Source organism: Mytilus californianus, unplaced genomic scaffold, assembly GCF_021869535.1.
Source record: "Mytilus californianus isolate M0D057914Y unplaced genomic scaffold, xbMytCali1.0.p SCAF_4, whole genome shotgun sequence".
Classification (NCBI taxonomy): Eukaryota; Metazoa; Mollusca; class Bivalvia; order Mytilida; family Mytilidae; genus Mytilus; species Mytilus californianus.
Genome location: NW_026262690.1, coordinates 69,920,027 through 69,940,690, shown reverse-complemented (window position 1 = coordinate 69,940,690; position 20,664 = coordinate 69,920,027). Strand labels below are relative to the sequence as shown.

The 20,664-nt window shown below is 31.3% G+C and overlaps 1 protein-coding gene across 1 annotated transcript; it reads left to right on the top strand.

Annotated features, from left to right (window-relative positions):
* The first annotated feature begins 1,991 nt into the window (after positions 1-1,991).
* On the top strand, positions 1,992-19,883 carry LOC127698693 (delta(3,5)-Delta(2,4)-dienoyl-CoA isomerase, mitochondrial-like). Its single transcript, XM_052202319.1, has 8 exons — positions 1,992-2,113; positions 8,100-8,265; positions 9,419-9,507; positions 10,197-10,315; positions 12,558-12,671; positions 13,118-13,260; positions 16,038-16,188; positions 19,207-19,883. Exons 1-8 carry the CDS (start codon positions 2,074-2,076, stop codon positions 19,300-19,302), a joined length of 918 nt encoding a protein of 305 aa, XP_052058279.1. The 5' UTR covers positions 1,992-2,073; the 3' UTR covers positions 19,303-19,883.
* Positions 19,884-20,664: the final 781 nt, after the last annotated feature.

Below are 20,664 nucleotides of genomic sequence, written 5' to 3'. Positions count from 1 at the left end.
GCCATTTCCAACTGTTTTTTACAGTTTTTCGTATGCTGTGTTGTAACACCAGTGTACCAGGTAAGACAAGAGTTGCACACACGCAGACATGTTTAACCCCTCCACATTCTGTAAGAAGCCTGTAATTCAATTGTTGTTGCTGGTTGCTGTCGGTCATATTGGATTGTTTTTTTTCATTTTGTCAAAAATCTGGCCGTAAGTTTTTTTTCGTTTGAATTGTTTCACATTTTGTCATGTCGGGGTCTTTTATAGCTGACTATACGGTATAGGTTTTGCTCATTATTGAAGGCCGTACGGTGACTTATAGTTGCTTAAATCCGTTTCATTCGGGCTCTGTTAAATAATCTTCTCATTTGCAATTATACCAAATCTTCTTATCTAATATACAAGAAAAGTTGGTGATTTAAGGTCGTATGTTTTTTATATACATTATTTGGTGACTTAGTTAAGCACCAAATTAGCTAAAACTTCTATTGGGTAACTAAGTAAACCACCAAACATTGAAACACTAATGTTTTTAATCCATGTAGAACATTCAACATGATATAGGCATGTCTTTATATACAGTACCATGGCGCAGTTAGATCCAAATTCTGTTCTGAAAAAATGTGAAAAATTGGTTTAAAATCCCAGAGGAATTTTACTTTCAAAAGTTATCTCACGACCATAATGATACAAAGAAATAAAAAAAGATTTCTGTTATGGGACCAGCCTTATTAGAACATAATTTGTAAAGCAGGACAACTTAATCATGAAGTTATCTAGACTGGTCTGTTAATCACAAATAACAAATTAAAAAATGGTGACAGTTGATGACAGACATGTGTTTGATTTAATCTCAAATTTTATAGATTTAGAGATCAATTTAGTGCATGTACATAGGTCCTTTGTTTATTTTTTGTTAGGTTGCCGACTCATTGATGTACCCCCACAATCCTTTTATTCATGTGTAAGACTTTTTATATTAGTTATGAGAGTTTGCTAGGGTCCCTTATGCTCTTCAACATCTTACTTTATTTGTCCGTTTAAGCTTTTTTTTTATTCGAGCGTCACTGGTGCGTCTTTTGTAGACTACATGTATGTCTGGCGTATTTATCCATCCCTCATCCCTAACAACAAAAAGACACTAAGTACAGATCTGAGAGTACTCTCAGTTACTGACAACTAGTTCAAAGCCAATAAAAACTAATAAAAAAAATCATGTATCTAAGACTAAAATATCAATCAGTAAGTTTGTTTTGGGTTTGTAGGATACTGGTATGTAAAAATGCAGATTCCACTCTGACTAGTACTATTTTTGATTCATTAGCATATATGCACATCAATGTTTCCAGTCAGGTAGTCAATACTCACGGAAGACACTTTACACAATTCGTTGTTTACAATTTAGAAAAACAACACTCACAATACGTACTGCATACTAAAATGCATTTAAAAACATCATCTCAAGGCATGTATGCCTATACCGGGCAATCAATATTTTCCAAATTAAGTAACAAAGGGGGGGCAGGAAAAATCTATTCGAATTAAGCTTATGCAGTACGTATTGTGAGTGTTGTTTTTCTGAATTGTAAACAATGACGTGTCTTCCATGTGTATCCTACATTGAACTTTTGATGCAAAGACACTTTTCTCTGAAAAAAATCACCTATTTACTTTAATATAAAAGTATATACTAATAGGTATTTTTTTAGAGACAAGTGCCTGTGTTAGTGATATCGGTCCCTAATAAAAGTGTAAACCAATTTAAAGAAAAAAAATCAGCTGAGGATAATTTAAAATGATTTAAAAGAAATTACAAGATAGAGGTATATCCAAGACACGATGTAGGAATGTGTGCAACTTTTAAAAGTTAAAAGGTTTGGAAACAACAAAATTAGTGTCATTTTGAGTGCTGCATTTAAAAATAATCCGGAAAATTTACGTTTCACGTACGAGTATGAAGGGAAATTTATTTTTGAACTGGTTTACCGTATGCAATCATAACTGATTTGGTTGCGGAAATTGTCACAGGAACAGATTCAACTGCAAAAGAAATTAACAGGAAAGTTGGACTTTACCCCTTTTATCTAAATGCATGGATTAAGGCATATAACGAGAAAAATACTGAATTGTACGTAGAAAATACATCCAAACAAAGAGAATAAAAAAAATAACTTAAACAATTTAAAACTTGAACAGGAGATATTTACGAGTTCTGCCAAGTTATCTTTTACAGTTTTTGGCTACATCAGAAAATCGCTCCGGACTCAGAACACAGGCACTTGTCTCAGAAATTTTTTTCCTAAATACCTTATATAACACAAGGTACTTAACTCACATTTTTTAAAAACGTCACCTGGTCGTGAACTTCCATTATATTTTCGATTTCTCTGTTTTCTACCCCACTAAAACTTGTTATGCCTTAATTGTAAATTGATTTATCCACACAATTGTGTATAACACACCAACCTTTGTTGTCGGAATCATTTGTAGCAGGCCTTCCCAAGTATGTCAACTGTAAATTATTTCGTCTTCCCACAGCCAATTGGAAATATAATTTATTAATTATAAGACTCACACATTTGTCACAGTTAATGATTAATTATAAAAAGTATTTCCAAAAAATCTGTTAGTTTTTGTCTGAATAGAACTTATCATCCAGATAGTAAATTTGTGAAAGATTCTGTGAAAAAAAATCAAACAAGTGTTATTTGAGGTATGTCTAATGAGTTAGAGTTTCTATTTTTAGACTCAAGTTTTCCCATTACATGATACATCTATCATTCAGAATCTCTCTGGACTTTACATATAAAATGAGATAACTCCAAGAAACATTTATTTTTAGCAATACAATTTGACCAATAGGAAACTGAGATATATATAAGAGAGGGGAAAGATACCAAAAGGACAATTATAATTAATCATTTACTGCGAGTCTTATATTTCCAATCGGCTGTGGGAAGACGAAATAATTACGGTTGACATACTTGGGGAGGCCTGCTACGAATGATTCCGACAACAAAGGCAGTGTGTTATACACCATTGTGTGGATAAATCAATTTAGATTTACGGCATAACAAGTTTTAGTGGGGTAGAAAACAGGGCTTCCAAAAAATATTTGAGCCAGCCGTACATTTTATGTATTATCCCGATTTTAATCCCTTAAGACTAAGTAACAAAAGGCAATTATGGTAATTAGTTGGGTAACACGAATCACCAAATAACACCGTTATTAGCCAAATAACACTTGTAATCACCGAATAACACTTGAAATTTTAATATTAGCACATATTGGTGACATTTAAACATTGATAATTAAATAATATTGTATTATAAGTGTATTTTATAACTTAAAAATGATTTATAGAAAGCAGGTAAGTTCATAAAGATCGCATTAAATATTAGTGTGTACATCCAACATGGCGACCAAGGAAAACACAATGGGAAGAATAAAAGAATGATTGCATACAATCCCTCAACGTGTTCATTTTAGACCACTAATGTGGAGCCCTCACGCCACGTCAAGGCAATGAACAATGTGAGGGTGGGCGCCTCCCCTTTTAAAGAAAATATGGAATATTGAACTGTTTACAATAATAAATTATTTTTTTTTATAGTTATTAAAAAAATAATATTATAATCAAAAATTTCTACTTTGAAATAAAATATCTGTGTATTATTTATTTTTTTTTTAGTTTAAAAATGGAGAGTAACCAAGCCCTTTTAAAACTACTAAGATATCCTGCACAAGGCACAGGCTTATCTGTTATAGTCCTCGAAAACAATTTATTTAGAAATTATTGTAAAAAATTAAAACTACTAAGATATCCTGCACAAGGCACGGGCTTATTTATCGTAGTCCGCGATAACAATTTATTTAGAATTTATTGTAAAATATTAAAACTACTAAGATATCCTGCACAAGGCACGGGCTTATCTGTCATAGTCCGCGAAAACTATTTAGAATTTTATTGTGAAAAATTAAAACTACTAAGATATCCTGCACGGGCTTATCTGTCGAATGTCTTTTGAATTTTGCAAAAAAAAAGTATTTTATTAAACAGAAAAAACTCATATCAAATAAGTTTAAATAATTTTTTTTTTTATTTTTATTTTCTGAAGAAAAATTTTATTATTTTAAATAATCAAAAATTCTTTGTGAAACAATAAAGCTTATTACACTTTTACAGAAGATATAGTTAGGAAGTACATATATTGTATATAGTTGTAAATATTTATTTGTGTTCTTTTTTCTTAATTATTATTATTGGTTTTGGTAATGCAGCCTTGGTATACCAAGACAGTCACAAGCCTGTTTAATGCAGAGTGTCCATACGTAATATAATTTCATTATCATTTAATGATTAATTATGTAATGGGCATGTGTCAGTAAACAACAATCTAATTAACAATATGATAGAATTGTAAGGTAATAAATATTTTGATTATTGGGAACTTGGCATTATCACAATTAAATTATCTAATTGGCAAAAAATATTTCATTATTAAACTTAATTTAATGTATTAAAATGGATGAACATAGCAATAAAAAAAATTAAACTTCTATACTATGAACATGATGAATATTATTTTTTTTCCCTTTACTTTTATTCCTGAATTATGTATTAAAATGGATGAACATAGCAATAAAAAAATAATTAAACGTCAATACGAAGAATATTATTTTTTTTCCTTTACTTTTATTTCTGAGTTTTTAGTAAATTAAGTAAATTGAATATACAAATGTATATTGCCAAAGAAAATAAAATAAGAAACAAGTTAAATATAATCGAATTAGTGAAATTAATGTCTTCATTAAAATTAAATATGTACAATTTCACATTTGTTCTTTATATATTTCATATACATTCTAATAAATATTATGTTGAAAATATACTTTATAAAATTACTTACCTTTCAATGTTTAAATGTCACCAATATGTTCTAATACTAAAATTTCAAGTGTTATTCGGTGATTACAAGTGTTATTTGGCTAATAACGGTGTTATTCGGTGATTCGAGGTACCGTAATTAGTTGGCCATCATTGATCATATATTATAACCAATGATTGATATTAAAAAAAGATATTGAACTTTACTTTGATATAAATTTGATGTTCTGACGTAAACTGTTAAATTGGCAGTGCATCATCCGAAGTGTGCAACATCAGCATACTAATATCTGCCTTAGACTCTTTATTTGTTCAAAATAACATTGACAAAAACTTTACTTTCGTTTTTAAAAACAAATTTTCCTAATACCGGATGTTGACTTGACAATGGTAAAACATAGACCAGAGACGGATACATAAAATCCGTGTAAATTTATAAAGCACGATGGAGTTTAAGTAACTCCTTCCACTTTATTTCTTCAAGAAAATACTCAAAATGAACGTTCGATAAAGGTATCAATGATAATTTTAGCATTTTTGAATAAATTAGGATGCATAATTAAATTTCTTTAAATAGACCGATCAATGTACGGTACAAAATATAGAGTACCTGTCACCTGAACAGGTAAATTTCAATTGTCCCACAACTAATTAGCCTTGATTAAAATGAGAAGGTATTAAAGTAGGGGTTGTTTTGATAGTACTTAATCATCATGTCACTTTTATGACCGGAAATGTGTGGCTGTTTAAGGCAGAAAAGATCGCATAAACTTCCAATTGAATTATGTTAAAATGACCGTCTCTTAAGAAAGTCTTGAAAACTAATAAGTAGATGTCCGTTTCATGCTTTTCCCAGGCGGACAATGTCTGGTAAATTTATAAATGTCTGGAATATATGACCGTTTTGGAAGCCATGGTAGTAAACCGAGTATGGAAATAGAACGGAAGTTCGCGACCGGGTGATATTTAAAAAAAAATGTGAGTCAAGTACCTTGTGTTATATTAAGGTATGTAGGATTTTTTTCTCAGAGAAAAGTGCCTGTGACTCAGAATCCCAAAAGGGATTACAGTTCCAACTTAATTAAAATTCTCAAAATTCTCCTCAGGAGATGGATTTATAATAGCTTTTCCAAACTTGTTTCGGATCCCATATTTGACTGTTACCATATAATGTAAAATTGTGCTATTCTTATTGTTATAATTTTTCAATAATAAATACTGTTTAAACTAAACTAATTAAATACATCTTTATGGGGCTACATGTATTTGCAGCATGCTATTTCTGTTGAATGCCATGTAATGCTTTATATCCATACCAAATGCAAGATGTACCATTAATAATAATTGTTATTATTGGTTCCCTTCATTAAAGGATTATGTGCAGTAACCCTTTCTAGATATGTACTAAGCAGAATTTCAAAGTGCCAATTATTAAACTAAAGCTTTCACAGAGAATCATGCATGGATATAATATTTATACTTCTCATTCAACAGAAAAAAACTATTGCTTACTATTCATGCTAATGTTCATGATGTTAGCATAAATTTTTAAGGAGTTTAGATCCACATTGTGTTACATCAAATCAATATTGAAATTTTTATAAATAGTTTACTTGCTTATCATTCTAATCTCTACCATACATGCCATTCTATAGTTCATATATATATTTTTTTAAATATCATGAAAGAGTGATGTTTGCTTATTGATTAGACTATTTTCTTGCACTATATAAAAATAAGGAGATGTGGTATGATTGACAATGAGACAACTCTCAGCCCAAGTTCAAATAAAGTGGATGTAAGTAATTAGAGGCAACCATACGGCCTTCAACAATGAGAAAAACCCATACCGTATAGTTGGCTATAAAAGGACCAACATCAAAAATATGTCAACTAAATCTATGATTATTTATTCTGTATTCATGGTAGTGGTGGTATGTTTTTTAAAAGGAGTATATAAGCATGTGTAATGGTACATTTTTTGATCAATTATCTTCAAAAATATATGACAAAAAAAAGCAAAGATACTGATCGAATTATTAGATATATTAATAAATGTCCTTGTTATGTTGACCTTACTGGTATGAATTATAACTGTTTCAACATGCTCAAGAGATTTCCATCAAGATAAACCTAAACATGATTCTGATTAGAAAATATTATAAGTTAATTTAACTTTACAATTTTTAAAATAAATATCTATTATAAATATGATAAAGGCTGTAGACACTTCTCTAAATTCTTTGTCCAAAACTGACAATAATGGTAAATTTCGATTAGATGCCATGGAATATTTATTATATTCATGCAAACCATGCAAAAATCAAAATTTAAATTATTTTCATTCACCATTATGACATGGTATAAATACTTTATAATTTCAGTTGTACAGGTATATGTAGCTGTAATTTCTCAGCACTTTGAAATTCTACTTGTTAATGACATAGATTTAAAAAGGGGTACACAATTCTCAAACTGAAATCAAAATATCACTTGGTCAAATAAAAATTTTGAGTTTTCATGCATTTTCTTTGTTGAAACATGGTGGTATGAGTGGAAAATTTAACTACTCTGTCTATAGCATAAAAGAAGTATGAATGGTTCAGGGCGTTTTTGGTCATTTCAATTAAAAAAAAAAAACAATAAAAAACATCTTATGTTATTACCTCTTATAATGTTGGCACCAATCACCCAACGAAGGAATATAGAAGAATTTCAGGTACTGGCCTTTAGCAATGTTTAGCTTCTTTTAAAAAATTCAATGAACAGAAATTCATAGATCTCCAAAATAATCAGTCAATAGAGAGATTTCTAAACTTAAAAAAAAGTAAGGTTAATACTGGTATGTTTAGAGTTGTCACCAATGTGGTATTGTAAGTATTGAACTTCCAGATCAGAGGAAGGACTAGTATTACTAGTGTTATCACCATCAACATACTAGAAAATGACAATACATGTACTATATAAACTTCCTCCTGGACACAGATAAGTGATACATTTTTTTTAGACATAGTGTATAGTAATTAAAATATACATTTTTACTATGGACTCTCACAAAAAATATCAAAGTGAGAACCCTGAATACATCATGTACATCATAAATTGATATTTGGAAGATTAAATTTACTTCAATTTTATGTTTGAAAATTACATGTACCATGTGTACAAGGATCTAACATATACCTGTATGTCACACTCATATTTTGAATTTTTTTGTTTTGACAGATTCTCTTGATAAGAATGCATCACTGACCTGTCTTGCTGTAAGAAAGATGTCCGGTGAAAGTTATGATTTTGAAACATTAAAGGTTTCTTCTCCAAGAGAGGATGTTGCTCATGTTGAACTGAACAGACCAGACCGGCTAAATGCTATGAACATAGCATTTTGGAGGTAATTATACGAATATGAGTATAATACATTGTATGTTTTCTGATTAAACAAGAACTATCAGCTGAAAATTTGAAATACCTACAAACAAATGCATGGCAAATCATTTGTTTGGATGCCTTCTACTGTCATTGGAAAAATTCTGGTTGTCCATCTTTGCTGGCTTGTTTATCTTAATGTTTTGCTGCTATTATATGTATACTTTTTTTGATAAAGAAGAAAAATGAAAAAGCTGTCTCATACAGACATATATTTGTTTTCATCAAACCCCCTCTCCTTTGGAGTGGGTAACTGGTTTCCATCTGTTAGTCCTTCGGTCTGTCTGAGTTTCTGTCTCTTTGTCACTGTAAAATATGGTTGCATTTTTCTTAGGAACTGCACAGCAGAGCTTCTTAAAATTTGATATCAACCTTGATATGAGTCTGCTATACTGTGTGATGAATTTTCAGATTCATTGCTCATCAACTTCCTGTAACCGAATACTTTTATATTCTTACACATGATGGCTATGTATGAAATTTTGTCTCTGTTTTCTCAGAAAGTATAAGTCAAGGCTTGACAAATTTGATTTCAAGCTTTATGTAGGCCTGCTATATCCTGGGTATCATTAGTGAGTGATAGCTCACACTTTAACTTGTTATTCATGGTTAAAAAAATTAAAACTGAAACTCTTTCTTGTAAACATGTTAAAACTGTGTGTGTTTTAAAAAAAAAAATCCTGTTATTATTATTATGGATAATGTCTTCTCTCATTTAATTGTGAAGATGATAACATACTTTTTTTCATCATCCATTGCAAAAAATGAAAGAAATGGTTTCTTTGTTTAATTTTTGTTTGAAGAGAAACATGACATTGTATCTGGCTACCAAATGCTTAATTGTATTTTGAAATTTTGCTTGACCCTTAGTCTGTCCTAGATTTTTGGTCCTTTGTTAATCACAAAATCACTTAAAACTGTATCTAGTTTATGAATAAGGAGATGTAGTTTTACATGTACTTGAATTCCTACCATCTTATGCAAATCAATCTTTTTGTCATAATGTTCAGTTTTACTAGAGTGATGGATGGCCCTTTGTAACAGAAAAAAAATGCCTAAATGCAAACCCTTCTTCTTGAAATGCTCTTGCTGAAGAGAACTTTATTTCATCTTTGTAGAGAATGCAGGGAATGCTTTCAAAGATTAGCAACAGATAAGAACTACAGAGTGATAATAGTGTCTGGAGCAGGAAGATTATTTACAGCAGGTGAGAAAAATTTGGAAAAGTTACATATAACTAATTTGTTTACACCACTGCTATTTGAATCTGTTCATTTGATTATAAAAATAAGGAAATGTGGTATGATTGCCAATGAGACAACTATCCACCAAAGTTCAAATGAAATATATTCTTTACTTGGGTTGATATACAGTAATTAAATGATTAAAACAGTTTGTTCAAACTTTCTTTAAGGCTAATTAGTACTGTTTCTGGGTTAATGTAAAATTTGAAATCATTATTGTAATCAAGACTAGGCTTTAAAGGCAAATCATATTTGTTCAAGTAAGAGTTTCAATTTCTAGGATTTACTGTACACAACATTATGAGTAAGAGGTAAGACTTTTCAGCTAAAGTTATAAAGTGTCAATTAAGGTTGATGTGACTTTTAGCAGACTGTTAGCTTATGATATATATAAACATCTTACCTAACATATTGATATAGCGAAGGGTTTATTCATATGACATTATCATGCTATTATCCCTAATATGCATGTACTATTAGCTGCTGAACAAGATTCCATTCCATTCATACAATTTACTACAAGTTTTCCATCCAAGTTCAGTTATCTCATACAAAGGTATGAACAGTCATACATTATGAATAACCTGGATATATATGTAGAAGTGTTGAAGAGAATCTCCCAAATGACCTACTTTTAATTTTTGTCTTATAGGATTGGATTTGATGGATATGGGTGATGTCATGCCAACAGGAAAGGATGTAGCAAGAAATGCCTTTAAAATGAGACCAAAAATTGAAGAATATCAAGAATCTTTTACATCGATAGAAAAGGTTTCCTTATAAAAATATAAAACTTGATTTCATCTGAATATTATTACATTTCATATTCCTGAACTGTGAAAACCCCACTCTATATTTATATATATAGAAATGAAAAATCCACAGTGTTTGGGGAGAGGTAGGGTTCGTACATAAACTGTAACCTAAAATCAGGAATTTTATGGTTGGAAACTCCTATATTATCTTTAACATTGTACATGAAATCTGTAAAATTTATGTGTATTAGATGCTTATATATGCAAAGTTGAAGGAGATATGTTGGTATACAGTCTTGTTTTTAGCTCACCTGGCCCAAAAGGGCCAAGTGAGCTTTTCTCATCACTTGGCGTTCGTCGTCGTTATCCGTTAACTTTTACAAAAATCTTCTCCTCTGAAACTTCTGGACCAAATAAAACCAAACTTGGCCTAAATCATCCTTAGGGTATCTAGTTTAAAAAATATATCTGATAACCCCGCCCATCAACCAAGATGGCCGCCATGTCTAAAAATAGAACATGGGAGTAAAATGCAGTTTTGGGCTTATATCTCTGAAACTAAAGCATTTAGAGCATATCTGACGGGGTAAAAATGTTCATCAGGTCAAGATCTATCTGCCCTGAAATTTTCAGACGCATCAGACAACCCTTTGGTTGCTGCCCCTGAATTGGTAATTTTAAGGAAATTTTGCAGTTTTTGGTTATTATCTTGAATATTATAATAGATAGAGATAAACTGTAAACAGCAAAAATGTTCAGCAAAGTAAGCTCTACAAATAAGTCGACATGACCAAAATTGCCAATTGACCCCATAAGTTAGGAGTTATTGCCCTTTAAAGTCAATTTTTCACAATTTTTCGTAAATTTCTGTAATTTTTTACAAAAATCTTCTCCACTTAATCTACTGGGCCAAATAGAAATAAACTAAGCCACAATTTTCAAAAGGGTATCTTGATTGAAAAATGTATCGGATGACCCTGTCATCCAACCAATATGGCAGCCATGGCTAAAAATAGAACATAGGGGTTTACTATAGAAGTCTATGGGAAAATTGTAAAAAAAAACCAATTTCAAATGGTCACAACCTGAAAACTAATTTAAATAATGATAAGGGGTCTTCAGTTACTATTGTAAGACTACAATGGGATGACCTGCTTTAAATTTAACTACTGGGTCGAACTAAACCAAACTTGGCCTCAATAATTATTAGGGTATCTAATACTATTTATTATGATTTTAACCTTATTTTACATGATTTCCAAAACCACAGTAGATACAGGTGAGCAACACAGGCTCTTGAGAGCCTCTTAGTTTTTTTTTCAAACCAACTGCAGAAAGTAATTGCACCTGTTCCATTGTATTTGATACACAACTGGTGTAAGCACTCTACCATCTGTTAAGCATTGGTCACATCATTCATTTTATGTGTAATTGACTTCTTAATGTCTTCTTTTGATATTTTGACCTACAGGCATGTGGCTGCAACTAAGAGATTGTGACAAATTATAATCAAAAGAAGGTCATTTGAACTTACCTTTCACTATATTTGACTTTATTTAAACATATTCTCAGAGACACTGAGTGAATTATTAAACTTGAAATTTGAGTGAATCTAGGTACATGTAAGTCAGTCAGTTTGCCTTCAAAAGTGGGTCATATTTATACACTGTAAAAAAACGCTATATAACAATATATGTCCAACTAAAATGAAAAAAAGTTCTAGAGACATAATATACAGTACCTATTTTACTTTTTTAGTAAGAAATGGACCTAATGTAAACTAATCACATTATGAAATTTGTCCTTATACAAATAGTAAGGAAAATTACAATAAAATAATAAAACAACTGCAATATCAAATGAAAGAGGAGTCCTGAAGTATATCTATTAAAAAAAAATTGATGTATGTCTAGGACCCAGCATTTCTTTCCACAAAAAAATCTTACAGGAAAAATTACTCATAAGTCATGAACATTTCACTATAACTTCCAACCAGTTTTAGTCTTAAGATTTTTTTAGAAAAGAGCCTGAGAGACTGAAAGATGAACAGCTGTATAACAGCATGAACAGACACCTGTGATATTCATTTTATGCGTAAAGTAGTTTTACTCAACAGTTAGTAAATGAGGTTTTTTTTCCATGTGTAAAGACCAAAATAGCATTTGTAATACAAATGAAAGACAAACGCTTCATTTTTTAAAGAAATAGAATTAGATGGGTAGTTGGGAAGTTAAGCTGAATATCATTATGTATTTTAGTGTCCAAAACCAGTGATTGCTGCAGTACATGGTGGTTGTGTTGGTGGAGGTGTTGACCTAACGTCTGCTTGTGACATCAGATACTGTACACAGGACGCATGGTTTCAAATTAAGGTTAGTAAATATTCTTAAAACACATTTATTAATATGGTTTTTGAAAAAAAGACACAAATATGAAAACATGATGATTGGCCTTATACCGGTACATATTTTTAAAAATGTGAATTTTAATTAGTATATTACTTACCCTGTATTTTTAAACTTGGTAGTGTGGTGACTGTGAGTTTAAGAAGTATATGGTATGTATGCATTAGAAATGTTGTCACATAAACAGTCTAGTGCTATGAATATATTTAATTTTATTACAGTATCTAAAATTTTGACATTGATGACTCAATTAATGGCATATTTTATTGTTATTAAGATTTTTACGTATAATATATTAAGGAAATCTCTTATTTTAAAGAAATTTATAAATTGTTGTACTCTATAAGAGGTTCCCCATGTTTAAAATTGCCAGAATCTGATTGTCAATTATATGTTTTTTTTTTTAAATACAGGAGATAGATGTAGGATTGACAGCAGATGTTGGAACATTACAGAGGTTACCTAAGATTGTAGGAAATGACAGCTTGGCAAGAGAATTATGTTATACTGCCAGAAAATTTCATAGTGATGAGGCAAAAGAAATAGGTTTTGTCAGGTAAAAAACTGTCTGCAATTCTCTTTTCTTACTTGAATAGAACAATCATTTACTAAATGCGGTTTATCTGATAGCTTATATCAATAATGAGTGAAATAAAGTTTATTTGTCTTATTCCCTACAATTGTCCCCATAGTGAGATATGGATCGTACTATTCCCAATGCCATCGATACCAAATGTTAAGTGTTCTGTTTAGGTTCATTTCAGAATTATAAGTGCAAGTACTTTTGATAGATAATTGTTATTTGGTAAACATTCACATTAACATTCATACATCTCTATTGCATGTGGTTGATCAGATGATCCTTCCCCTGTTCTATACAGGAAAAAAAGGAATGTCATTTTATGTTTGTTTATAAAAAAAATCTGTAAAATGGGATTAAAGTAACACAAATTGGAAAAACTGAAGTTATATAAAAATCAAAATTTTTACAAATGGAAAACATACAGTATGGGTTTTGCTCACTGTTAAAGGCCGTACAGTGACCTGTAGTTGTTAACTTCTATGTCATTTGGTCTCTGGTAGAGAGTTGCCTCGTTGACATTTTATCTATATTTTACTTGTAAAAAAGAAGTTCACTCTAACACACTTGCTTCATTTTTTCATATAAAGTTTTCAGTCAGAATTAAGTTTTATATTGAGTTCAATTCTGAGCTACTTTAAAAAGTTATCTATTATTGAAAATATAACCTGGTGAATAGATATACATCAAAAGGATTATATTAAAAGGTCGGCAGTGAAAAGTAGGTAAAACTGACCTACATTGTTTGCTTCATTATCTGGTATATAGTTTATGTTTCAGTTCAGTTCTCAGACACTAAGTGACCTGCATTTTAGTCCTTTTGATGCTGAAGTTAAATTTACTTCTATTGCCATTTTAATCATCCAGAGGCGGATTTAGGGGGAGCGGGCCCCTTCTTGGGAAGTCAGTGGGCCCCCCTTATGAAAATTTCTGGATCTGCCACTGTCATCATTAAATGCTTATCAAGGTAATTGGGAAAGGAGGCAATTTAATTATTGTAGATTGCTTATATTTTTATAAGCATATTCTAGAATGAGTGAATATGAAGGATAGTTGATATTTAGTACACATGTGAATTTGCATTCAGTTACATGCAGAATATAGGACTCATTCCCAGTCATGCTTACATTGTTCTTATATTAAATTTTCTGATTAGATATTTTTATACGGAATTACATATACAAATATATGCACACTCATACTTTGTAAATAATTTGGTCAATTTTTCATTAAAACTCCTTTTTAGCTCACCTGACCTGAAAGGTCAAGTGAGCTTTTCTCATCACTTTGCGTCCGTCGTCCGTCGTCCTGCGTCCGTCGTCCTGCGTCCGTCGTCCGTCGTCCGTAAACTTTTACAAAAATCTTCTCCTCTGAAACTACTGGGCCAAATTTGACCAAACTTGGCCACAATCATCATTGGGGTATCTAGTTTAAAAAATGTGTCCGATGACCCCGCCAACCAACCAAGATGGCCGCCATGGCTAAAAATAGAACATAGGGGTAAAATGTAGATTTTGGCTTATATCTCTGAAACCAAAGCATTTAGAGCAAATCTGACGTGGGTAAAATTGTTTATCAGGTCAAGATCTATCTGCCCTGAAATTTTCAGATGAATCGGACAACCCGTTGTTGGGTTGCTGCCCCTGAATTGGTAATTTTAAGGAAATTTTGCCGTTTTTGATTATTATCTTGAATATTATTATAGATAGAGATAAACTGTAAACAGCAATAATGTTCAGCAAAGTATGATCTACAAATAAGTCAACTTGACCAAAATGGTCAGTTGACCCCTTAAGGAGTTATTGCCCTTTATAGTCAATTTTTAACCATTTTTCGTAAATTTTTGTAATCTTTTACAAAAATCTTCTCCTCTGAAACTACTAAGACAAATTTAACCAAAATTGTCCACAATCATCATTAGGGTATCTAGTTTAAAAAATGTGTCCGATGACCCTGCCCGCAAACCAAGATGGCCGACATGGCAAAAAAATAATACATAGGGTAAAATGCAGTTTTTGGCTCATATCTCTGAAACCAAAGCATTTAGAGCAAATCTGATGGTATAAAATTGTTCATTAGGTCAAGATCTCTCTGCCCTGAAATTTTCAGACCAATCAGGCAACATGTTGTTGGGTTGCTGCCCCTGAATTGGTAATTTTAAGAAAATTTTGCAGCTTTTGGTTATTATCTTGAATATTATTATAGATAGAGATAAACTGTAAACAGCAATAATGTACAGCAAAGTAAGATCTACAAATAAGTCAACATGACCAAAATTGTCAATTGACCCCTTAAGGAGTTATTGCCCTTTATAGTCAATTTTTTACAATTTTCATAAATTTTGTAAATTTTTGTAAATTTTTACAAAATAGTTTCCACTGTAACTACTGGGCCAAGTTCATTATAGATAGAGATAATAGTTAGGAGCAAGAATGTTCAGTAAAGTAAGATCTACAAACACATCACCATCACCAAAACACAATTTTGTCATGAATCCATCTGTGTCCATTGTTTAATATGCACATAGACCAAGGTGAGCGACACAGGCTCTTTAGAGCCTCTAGTTAGTTTAATCAGTTTAATACAGTCAAAAACTAAATCTTTTATTGCTGAAATTATTTGAATGCAAACCAGTTCAACATGAGGTACAGCCATTAAAAGATAAAATCATATCTGGTGCTAGTTAACCTGTCAGGTGAACATGTAAATCTCAGCTATCGACTAATTTAAAAATTTTATGCTTTCCTTTGCAGTCGTATCTTTCCTGACAAAGCTTCTATGATTAATGCTGCAATAGAACTAGCATCATTGATTGCTAGTAAAAGTCCAGTGGCAGTACAAGGGACCAAAGTTAGTATGGTATATTCCAGAGACCATTCTGTTCCTGAAGGACTTTCTCATATAGTAAGTTGCACTGAAATAAATTTTAGATGGCTCAAGGTTAATTGTCCCCTGCGTGACGCATTGCGGGGGACATAGAAACACAGTCTGTCCGTCTGTCCGGTCCTGTTAGCGCTCTCACGTGAACAATTCTTGCCAGATTTTTATAAAACTTCATTCTAAAATCAGTGACAATCAATAATTTCTAAAAGAGTTATGACCCTTGGAAATATTAATTTTATGGAAAATTGCTTATGAGCGCTCCAATGTGTACAATTCTTGCCAGACTTTTATGAAATTTATATTGTAGGTTTATATCATCAATGTCTTTGACAAGTTCAAAAATTAGTGCAGATCAATTATTTTTAAAAGAGTGAGGCCCCTTGGAAATATTGATTATAGGGAAAATTGCATTGTCAGGTTCTCATGTGTACAATTACTGCCAGGATTTTATGAAACTTATATCATAGTTTTATATCAGCACTGTCTTTGACGCTTTCGAAAATAAGTGCTGATCAAATATTTTTAACGAGTTATGCCCCTTGGAAATTTTAATTATAATGGAAATCACATTGCATTTGCTCTGAAGCCTTCATTTCTCTTAGATATTAATAAAAAGTTTTAAAGAACAAAAAATAAGTGCTTATTTTAGTTATTGCCCTTGTACCTTGGATATATAAAATATGTGCAAGGTGGGGGATATAGGAACTCTGTTCTTTTATTATACCTACCTACCTACCTAAGTCTACCTAAGTGTTTCCAAACGCAGGAGATCAGCTTGCTCCTCTATATTTGGCTCTATTTCACTGTCACTATCACTGTTGATTACTGTGCTACCTCCGATCGTGAAGTTGTAATCTACTGTGTAGTCATAAATCATAGGATGTTCTTTCCAATATTTATCTAGTCTTCGTTCGAATGTTTTAACGTTTTTGGCAGTTACAATTGTCTCAGGAAAACTGTTCCAGACTTCCACTACTCTGTTGGTAAAATAATACTTTCTAACATCCAGCCTACACCTGTTCTTGACTAACTTCAAAGAATGCCCTCTTGTTGTTGAACCACTACTTAATGTGAAAATACCACTTGATGCCCTTTCATCATAGATGTTATTGAGAATCTTGTACGTCTCGATCATGTCGCCTTGTAGTCTACGATATCTAAGTGTTGGTAATTTCAGGAGTTTTAATGTGTCTTCGTATGATAGATCTTTCAAGTTTGGAAGCATTTTTGTACCTGCTTTACTTCTGAATATGCTGAAATTGTGCTAAGGACAAGCTTAAAATTTTAAGTATAACAACTTACTAAATAATACTTTTCAAACATTAAAGGGGCATTAGCTACAAGTTAGACAAAAATTCAAAATACGATTCATTTTGTTTCAAGTATTAATAAAAGCGTAAATTTGAAATAATATTTCGTTATAAGCAGTTAGTTTGGTCCAAATTTTTCAAAATAAGCTCAAAAACAGCACTGACTTGCAAGTGAATAATTTGACCTCATGTGAATCCGTGTTCATGTGAACTTCAATTTAACCCCTTAAGTGGAGATGGGTTACGCATGTAATAGGCATGCTCAGCTATTAAAAGGAAAAGAATGTCAACATTGAAAGTGAAACAAGGGTGAACCATTTCGTTGACTGATTGGAGCCATAAAAAATCATTCTTATACAGGTAATAACGATGAATAACTTATTTTTTATGCCCCACTTAGGGGCATTATGTTTTTCGGTCTGTGCGTCCGTTTGTTCCTCCGTTCGTCCGTCTGTCCCGCTTCAGGTTAAAGTTTTTGGTCAAGGTAGTTTTTGATGAAGTTGAAGTCAAATCAACTTGAAACTTAGTACACTTGTTCCCTATGATATGATCTTTCTAATTTTAATGCCAAATTAGAGTTTTGACCCCAATTTCACGGTCAACTGAACATAGAAAATGATAGTGCTTGTGGGGCATCCATGTACTATGGACACATTCTTGTTTAACCTATAACTTGAAATCAAACAGATCATGGAAAATCCAATTGCACGTGGTCTCTATCTATTTATATTTATATTTATATTGGGTTATGTGACCGTATGCATTCTTCTGAGGTCATCCCGATGGTTAATTAGATGGCGTCTAGACTAAAATACACATGAAATGCTGATATATATTCTGGAGTTCATGCATTGTTAATTGTTTTTATTTCATACTTTTTGAAGTTTGGATATACGTTTTTGTATGTTATACATCTGATGATCAAATATGAGAATTTGAGTCAAATCCGTGAACATGAATTTGAATTTGAAATGCCCCTTAAAGGACCCCACTGGAAATAAGTTTCATTAACTTTTGTGGGTCATCCTTTTGGTATAAGGCTGCAGTGAAAATTAAGTCCATTTAATTAATTATTACAATCTAGTCAAATATCAAAATAATGACAATTTCCATAATTTAAGTTGAGTTGATACAAATGATTTACAGTTATGATCACTAAAAATTATAATTTAAAAAGTAAATTTATGGAAACCATAAATATAAAGAACTAATTCCAATAAAAAATGGAGCCAATTAAATACCAGTTGACCATAGTTGAAGTGTTTGATCATGGCAATTTTTTTTTTATCAGGTAACAAATTTTGAAATAACTCTAGTCTCTATTTAAACTGTACTGATCAGTTTAAAAAAATATTTTTTGATTAGGTATAGGCTTTTTTTAGTGATAATGAGGAATAATCACTCATGTGATGGTATATAACTACAAGTATATTCACTTTGAATGTACCCATTACCTGGTGCAATAACTTTATTTTTGTACTGATAAATGATATGTCAAATATGATATGATAAATTAGAACCAAAATTAACAAAGCCATAGCAAAAAATGTCCATTATGTACATGCATGATTGTAAAATTATGATTCAGATAATTCTTAAATAACTTCACTTTGAATGAACAATCCTAGTATTCAATTCACAGGAGACTTTTTTAATATGTTGTCTATATATGAACTTTATAATCTAATGTAACAATTATGAAACATTCTAACTTTCATATTTGTTTTAGGCTTTATGGAACCAGGCAATGCTACAGAGTGAAGATGTAATGAAATCTGCAGAAGCAATGATGCAAAAGAAAGAACCAAAATTTTCAAAACTATAAGTCATTTATAGACAATTGATTTTGAATATGAGCAGAAGTTGACTATATATAGATACTAATAGAGGACCAGACTTAATTCTGGATATAATGAAATAAACATAAAGTGACTGTGATAATAATTTAATTAATACTATGTTCTTGTAAATTTCATGATGATTTATTTAACATTATTACTAATATAATCAAGACAGAAGTTGTTTGTATATGGACCTCATTTTTTCTTATACTGAAATACCGGTAAGTTCTGAGGTAAGAAATACTGTAGCTGCACATATTGACCAGGTTTTACTTCAACAGAGAGAAGATATAATGAAAAACTCTTTTAAAGGGTCTGCTATTTGGCAAGTGGGCAGGTATTGATGTTTTCTAGTGGCAATTCAACAGTCTATGGAAATCAAATTTTGTAAAAGAAAAACTATGCTTGGATTTTTATGCCTTGAATTTTTGTTGCTACATGATATGGTTTTATCTTCATCCTGTGTAGACTTTGTGGTTTCCATGGGATAACTTTAGTCCAGTATACCAATTCTTGTAAAACTTAATCAAAATATTTTGGCACAAAACAAAGGTGTTCTTTATACTATATTTGTGATTTCTGAAGGTATTTAAAAATCTTTATATTTATGCAAAAACTTATTAAAAGTAGTAGATTTTTAGAGCTATTGCCATCACTTCGTGTCCATTGTTGTTGTCTGTTATAGTATGTCATGGTTGTAAACTTCTTCTCTAAAACCACTTTACCAATTTCAACCATACTTCAATTGAATGGTCCTTATGGTATCTAGCTAGAGTGTGTGTTCATTGTTACCGTCAATCAACCAAGATGGCCACCATGTCTATAAATAGAATATAATGTAAAATGCATTGAAAACTATAAAAGTAAGAGAAAATCTTACAGGGTGAAAAATTGCAATATCAAGATTTATTTCCTCCAAAATTATCAGTTGACTCCTAAAGAGTAATTGCCATTTCATGACAATTTTTAATTATTTTTGAGCTTTTGCCTTATATCTCATGAACTATAATAGATAGGTACAAACTGTAAACAGTGAAAATGTTACAAGATATATTTTTATCAGGTGAGCATATCAAGGATCAGTTTCCCCACAAATCTTGCTACTAAACTTGATAATAAGTCATGAACACTTTAGTATACTTACGATCAACTTTAGTCGTAGATTTTTTTGTGAAACTGATCACAGGCTCTTAGGAGCCTCTTCTTTATGTCAGCATAATGATCATAAATTTCTCAATATTTTTATATTATTATTGAATACATGTATAGAGATTTACATCATATTATCACACATTGAAAGTAGATGGTCTCTTAAAACCAGGGTTTCAATTTTTTTTCTGAGCAAT

Bases quoted from the DNA above. Each gene is read 5' to 3' on its own strand.
- LOC127698693 (XM_052202319.1), top strand. From the start codon at position 2,074: ATGCATGGATTAAGGCATATAACGAGAAAAATACTGAATT. The intron at 2,114-8,099 runs GTACGTAGAAAA...TTGTTTTGACAG, and splicing joins AACGAGAAAAATACTGAATT to ATTCTCTTGATAAGAATGCA. The intron at 12,672-13,117 runs GTTAGTAAATAT...TTTTAAATACAG, and splicing joins ACGCATGGTTTCAAATTAAG to GAGATAGATGTAGGATTGAC.